The sequence below is a fragment of the Zea mays genome, chromosome 3 (genome assembly GCF_902167145.1).
Source record: "Zea mays cultivar B73 chromosome 3, Zm-B73-REFERENCE-NAM-5.0, whole genome shotgun sequence".
Taxonomy (NCBI): Eukaryota; Viridiplantae; Streptophyta; class Magnoliopsida; order Poales; family Poaceae; genus Zea; species Zea mays.
This window is the reverse complement of record NC_050098.1, coordinates 10,945,070-10,952,334: the sequence shown is the minus strand read 5'-3', so window position 1 is coordinate 10,952,334 and position 7,265 is coordinate 10,945,070. Positions and strand designations below refer to the sequence as shown.

General features: G+C 42.5%; 1 protein-coding gene across 1 annotated transcript; it reads right to left on the bottom strand.

Moving 5' to 3' along the window:
* Nucleotides 1-1,454: 1,454 nt before the first annotated feature.
* Nucleotides 1,455-5,045, bottom strand: LOC109944952 (uncharacterized). Its single transcript, XM_020550709.1, has 4 exons — nucleotides 4,914-5,045; nucleotides 4,713-4,716; nucleotides 2,180-2,621; nucleotides 1,455-1,461 (listed from the first exon to the last, which is right to left on the bottom strand). The coding sequence occupies exons 1-4, from the start codon at nucleotides 5,043-5,045 to the stop codon at nucleotides 1,455-1,457; spliced, it is 585 nt and encodes a 194-aa protein (XP_020406298.1).
* Between the last annotated feature and the right edge of the window lie 2,220 nt (nucleotides 5,046-7,265).

Sequence of the window (7,265 nt, the reverse complement as noted above, 5' to 3'; positions counted from 1 at the left end):
GTAGAGTCTCGCCCGGATGCCGGTATTTATGTGTGAGCCGAGAAGAGAAGGCAAGGCAGGCAGCCGAGCGCGGCGAGGGAGGAGGACGCGCTCTCGAGTCTCGATCAATGCTGCCTGGCGTCTCGTCTCGCTCACTGTCGAGTTTGGGCTGGGCCGCAGCCCGCAGGTGCGACCCTTGTCCGTCTTGGCTGCCTCACGAGTGGAGCCGCCCGCAAGTGACACTTGGAAGGGGCCCACCGCTGGCGATCCGCAGGGGGGGGTCCACCCGGCACGTGGCGTGGAGGAGCGCGCCTGTGCCTGGCCTGGCCGCAGTCCGGACTCCGGACCGCACCGGCAGCGGCGGCTGAGGCCCCGTGACGGAGAGCCAAAGGTCAACGGCTTCCCGTCCCATGTTTCATAGTACTCACACACACACACACATGTGAGCACCCTTCTGGTCGATACGTACACAAGCGCGCCATATCACATCCGCACCTTTCAGGGCCGCTACTAACAGGCTAGCAACAGCACCGTATCCCGGAGGGAGATGGGTGCAGTGCAGGCCGAGGTCGGGGTCGGGGTCTCCCGTACGACGGTGCCTGTCGCTGCAACAAAAAACTGCCTATCTATCACCCACCGAGAAAATGCCACGGCACCACCAGTCCTGCAGTCCAAGTACGTACCACACACGTCCACGTACGACGCGATCCTCCCGCGGCCGAGCGTAAAATTCCCTTCAGACCTTGGAAGCTCATGGCCCATCACTACTAGTTTCTTGTGACGGCAGGGTTGGAGCTGCAGCAACAAATAATATTATTACGTCGATAATGATTGCAATCTTTAGGTTGACATCATTCGTTTCGGACCGAACCAAAGTCAACTCGAACAATTTTACGTCACACGTGAGCCAACGTTCATAGTAACTCCTCTCACACTTAATCGAAGGGACCCGATCTATCTCCAGTTGCGGTCACCTACCCCGTCTCTAAGCCAACCCGGCCTCATCGTCATAATAGCGTTACCATCCAACACCGGTTTTTTTGTTCAATTTAGCCGTTAGGTTGATCTCATTCGGCCCCGTTGATAAATTTTAAAATTACGGTCAAGGGACCAGCTTTCAACTCCCACGCACTAACCGGGACGCAACACAGTCTGGTGCTGCACAGGAAACAGCCACCCAGGTTACATACCACCGATGGGGGCAAAACTTGCTATACTTCTTCCCCGTCTGGTGCTGCCCGGTGGGGTTTAAGCGCCCTGTGATCGTTTGGTTGTCAGGGTGTCCAGTGACTCTACTAACACATCTCTCTTCAAATGTATAAATGAACAAATGTATAAATGAACGTATAAATAGAATAACAGATTAGTAATAAAAAGAAAGTAGGGCTGGACGTTTGAACACATATATATTCTAAATTTTTATAAACCAGTGAATTATGAGAGTGTGTACATATGTATCAGATCCACAATATATATTAGAACCTGCATACATATTGATGGAACAAGCAGAACAGTTCTTAACTCCATACAAATTGTGGTTCCAGTAAAAATTCCAGAGAACTTGAAAATTCAGAATAGCGCCTACTAGCAGAACAAAATAATAGATTGGTTTCATCCAAAAGACAGCAGATAGCACCCAATAGCAATGCTAATACTACTTAACCAGCTAGCACATGGTGAGAGAGCAAATAAAGCCAATATTCCTATATGCTTAACATGAAGCGCCTCTGACTGATGCTCCTGAGGCAAACCTCGATTTTCTGCAAGGAATAAAAACAACAAACTTAGAACTTTCCTTAGCATGAAGCACAATTGAGCTACTTGTGATACAAATATGTTCAGAGCAACAACATAATGATAAAGTCTGGCTTATTTACCACTACTAGTTTTAACAACCACAGTTTTGGAGACAAGTTAACTCATACTCTCAGTTTTAGAACAAGAACTTCACTGGTCAAAATAGATTAAATGAATCATTTTTCAAGTTTAGTACAGTATTTCCATGAATCAAAAAATAACTGAAGAAATCTTGTTAGAAAAAACATTGCAGAGACCATATTGCAGAAGCCATCCGTCACACCTTCTCCATCTATCAGGTAGATGTAATCCTACTGAAATTAGAAAGGAAGTAAATACACAAGTTTCTTTAGAATTTACAATTGTTTTCAGAGAGGAAGGAAGGGCATATATATACACATACCTTATCTTCCTCCGAAGCCAAATCAGCCGCACGTTGTGAATTGTTAGCTTCAGAAACATCTCCCGATACAATTCATTTTCAAACACCTCTGCTGCAATGGCCTTCTCCTCATCTGTCAAGTCCTCCATAGCTTCAAATATGTGGATACACCTATCCATAGACTCCTCTCCACGAGTCTTCTTCTCAAGGAACGCCTCCATAGTCTTATCTGTTTGGTTCTTCTTGTGCTCCAAATAGTCATCCAAAACACTTGCAACTTGACTTTTCTTCCTCTTTTTTCCGCTTCCATGTACTGACGTACCAGAAGGTGGTGACTGAACTTCACAAGCCTCTCGATCCAAAGTTAGTCCAGCAACATTAGTCTCACTGCCCACACTTGGTCTAGCAACATTGATCTCGCTGCCCGCTCGTGGTACATGTAGCACTGGTTCATCAACAGATGCTACATGTAGCACCGGTTGAGTAGAAGTAAAACTCATGTCACCTCTAGCAATGCTCCATATAAAAAAAAGTCAAAGTGTTTCTTCATAAAAACTCATATTTGTTTAGTACAAGTCAGAAAGATATATGACTACCTTCATACAAGGCCTCACAGCTCCTAAACAGAGGAAACCCATTCTTGCGATGCTTCTTTAATTTGGGGAATTTCTGTTGAATACAAAATATATTTAGTACGAAGGCATGTTTTGGAATGATACTACTTTATCAAAAGAGAGAGAATAACTTACACGTGCACACTTCTCCCACAAATCTGGTTCAGCTAATATCATCCCCATAGTCTCATTCCATCCTATACCACTCTCATTCTTTGCGTTGCTTATGGCCTTGTAGCTTGCTTTCAAATCTTTCTCCTTGTCTTGAAGTTGTTGCTTTGTGAAATGTGCTGAGGGGAATTTCTCATTGAACTTACAAGTGATTAGAGATGGCAATGGGTACCCGAAACCCGAATACCCGATGGGTTTTACCCGATATGAAGACGGGTACGGGATGATTTCTCTACCCGCGGGTATGTTAATGGGTAAAAACCTCTACCCATTGGGTAGACGGGTACGGGTACGGGTTGGAACTACCCATACCCGTCTACCCATGGGTAAAATATACCCGCATTAATAACACTATAACCATCTAATAGAGCCCATCTTAGTTAAAATAAAACCATTCTCTAGCTATCATTTATCTAGATACCAAGTTATGTAATCATATGATTTGTTATATGTGAAGTTGAAGTTTTTTTTGTATGTTTGTTTAATATTTTGAGTGATTGGTATATTAGAATTTAAGACTTTCCTAACGGGTACGGGTTACCCGACGGGTAAAAATACCCGCGCGGGTACGGGTATGGGTAAGATTTTATACCCGCAAGCATATATGGGTAACCCGGCGGGTAGAATTTTTTTTGATGGGTACGAGTATGGAATGGTACTACCCGATGGGTATGTACCCGTTGCCATCCCCTACAAGTGATGCTTCTCCAACCATCTGAGTTCCAACCATTCTGTCCCTTAAATCTGGCATCAACCTTGTGCTCAGTTAATACTTCAATTAAACCCTTCTCATATAAGAAGTTCCAATTCGCCTTAGATGCTTCATCTGCCATTACTATTTTAAATTACACATAAAAATTAAATTGTGTGCAAGAAGTACATAAATAAGATACAAATATTAGGTGCATCAAGTACATAAATAACGATACAGGTGCTATCACATCAACTAAACATTGTGTGCAACCCACATCTGCATCGCAATGTCATCCCTTAAAATGTTTCCATCAACAGACTCCGAGCCGGTAGGGTAGTTGACTTCTCCCTCTGGGACATCGACATATTGAGATGGTTCAATGTTGCTTGGGAGGTGATCTAGCCACCCTTCCTGGCCATTATGTTGTTTAATTACATTATGAAAGACAGCTGCTGCCACTGGAATCTTAACCTGAGACTGAATAGGATTGAAAGTTCCCACTTTTAGAATAGGAAACCTCTTCTTCAAGACACCTATAGCCCTCTCTATATGGTTCCGAAGGATTGCGTGGAGATGGTTAAAGAGCTCTTTGTAGTTGGCATAGGAACGTCGACTCCTAAACTCACTTAAGTGGTACCGAACTCCTCGATAAGGGGCAATGAATGATGGTGTATTTGCATATCCACCATCGACAAGATAAAACTTTCCTTCTGGCACATGGAATCCTCTGTCAAGTGCTGAACGAAGAACCCCGGCATCTGATGCGGATCCTTCCCATCCACACGAAATGAAGGTAAAGTTTAGATTAAAATCGCAAGCTACCAAAACATTATGGGATAAAGACCCTTTCCTATTTCTGTATGGAGCAGCCTTGTCTTCTGAAATAGTGATAGGAATATGAGTACCGTCTATGGCACCAATGCAATTCTGCATGTTAGGAAAGAGACAATTAGAGGCACACAAACCTAAGAAGGAATTAGAAATTCTTGGGTTTTATGTCTACCTGGAAAAAAGGCATGAAACGAGAGTCGGTTGCAATTTTGATGTGAGTCTGTATTGAACTTGGAAGCTTTACAGACCTACTTGTCAAGGCTGGAATTATATCAAAGACTTCATTTATCTTCCTGTGAATGGTTTCACCACTGTGTTGAAACCATTTTTGCAAATCTTGATTAGTAGCATTATGCGAGATCATGTACATAAACATGCCAAACTATTCTTCAACAGTAACACCTCGTGTGTCACGTAGAAGATCCTCGGCTCTAAGAAAAGCTACTATCGCTCTGAAAATATTTGGCTCCATCCTAAACTCAACTTTGCTCCAAATTTCATGCCCTTCTAGAACTTCCTTAATCTTCATAGCGCCGGTAAGAGAAGAAGTATGGGCTGCCCTTTTCTCTTCTTGCATGGCCGCGAGAACAGCAGGGACAATTACAAAGAAGAGTTCATCGTCATTTTCTTCCTGGTCTAAAAGAAATTGTCTAGCATCCTCCTCCCAGGAACTCATTATCTATTATATAGAGATATATATAATTATCATGACCAGCTCGACGTCCAGATATATAATGCAAACACAAGAAATGCTAATTCAAACATAGAAGTGAAAATAAAGTGGAACTTTTATATGAGCAACAACTAATATACCACCAACAACAACTAATATACCTTCAGGTTTGAGAGGATTTCTTAGTTGTTATACCCTGTCCCTTCAGCCTCTCAATTGATATATCCAGACTACACATAAATAAATAAAAATTAGTAGCAAGGTACTGGCCAAGGTAAAACCATCAGGACTTCACAAGCACTAACAATCAATCTATACACTGATATTATCTTATTTTTGCAGACAATACACCAAAAGGTGTTAGCGTTAACAAATTTCTTTGCTCCAAATTTCATGCCCTTTTAGAACTTCCTAAACTCAACTTTGCTACAGAAAATGCAACTTTACCACAACATAATTCTACAGTTTCTCAAAAAAAAATACATGTTATACATATCATGAAGCAACAAAAAATAGTTTGAACAGCCACAATTCAAGAGACCAATTATCTCATAATATTAGTTCCAGAACAAGATCTTCACTGGTCAAGATCTTTCTCTCATAATACATGTTATACTTACTTCCCTGATTGTTGATTGTGGATCTGAAAAAAATACCGAGTGTGTGGATCTGGAACAGTAACCAAGAAACAAAGAAATAAAATGGGAGAGGAGGGGATAAAACTCACCGTACGCCGAGTATGACACCGAGTGTGGATCTGGGACGAGAAGTTGAGGAGCGATGGGACACCCGAGTGTGGATCTAGGAGATGCTCTGAGATGTGGTGTGCTACCTTCTACCACTGCAGTCCAGATCCAGTCCCTGTCCAATGGTCGAAGGAGATGCTCTGAGATTGTGGTGCTACGAGATATGCTGGGCGGTAGGAGAGGATGGCAGCAGTGAAGCCGTGGAGGGTGGCGGCGGTGGAGCTCTATCCCTGTCCAATGGTCGAAGGAGCCCTATCCCTGTCCATTGGAGGGTGGCGGCGGTGAGTAGAGGTGAGGACGAGAGAGAGATAGGCGTAGGGCGGTGGGGGGCACACAAAACCGATGGTCAAAGGTGTGGAACCCTATCCCTGTCCAAACCGATGGTACGCGGGGTAAAGAAAACTGCATGCAGTCCTTCCAAACGCGCAGACAGCGAGGACGTGTTTTTTTATCTGTGTTCCGTCCGTCCCGCCGAAACCGGCCGGTATTGCTGTTCCCAAACGAAGCCTTAAACAATGCACACGGTTATCCATATGTAGTGACGGGCCCAGGAATTAAAACAGTCTAGGCAAGATTATAACAAATATTTAACAATCATATAGCTATTTTTGTATAAAAGACTGACATGTATATTTGAACTTGAATGCACTTCGAGCAGGTGAGGCAGCTCAGGTTGTGGCCTGCGGTGATTGGTCCGTCACTGTCCATATGTACCTAGCTTTAACCATACATTTTAAAATATATATATATTTTTTAAAATCTATAGCACCACGGCCACTTCTGGGCTGTTGGTAGCTACTCTTGGCAGTCCTTTATAATCATATAACATTCTCACGGATCAATACACGCTTTTTGTATGTACTATATCCTTACTCGTGTAAAAAAACGTACATCTTGCTGATACGAGTACTCTATCACATCCACACTCGTGTGCACCCAAGAAACTTTTTGGTCGGTAGAGACAAATCTATATTCATTTTAGGGTTAGATTTGAGCACCCCTTAATAACATAAAACTAGTCATAAGGCAATCGCATGCCCCTTGAGTTTGCTATAGCTTCGTTACTGTTGGTCGATCATACGTCCTAAAATTTCTCTGGTCAAATTATCCTTAACTCGGATGTGTTTTTTTAAGATGGCATTTCGATAAAGAAGATGTATCTTATTGGTATGAATATTTTATGAATCCTATTAAGCATTAGGCTAGGATGTCACAAAATTCTTGGGTTCAAGCACATTTTCTTATACAATTGTACACATATAACTTCGATATTTTTCAAAATAAATATTCTAGTAGTACACGTTTATGTTTCTTAAGTTATTGTTTGGTTTCTAGCTAGGGACCAATTTTTAGTCCATTCATTTTATTCTATTTTAGT

Bases quoted from the DNA above. Each gene is read 5' to 3' on its own strand.
- LOC109944952 (XM_020550709.1), bottom strand. From the start codon at position 5,045: ATGCAAGAAGAGAAAAGGGCAGCCCATACTTCTTCTCTTACCGGCGCT.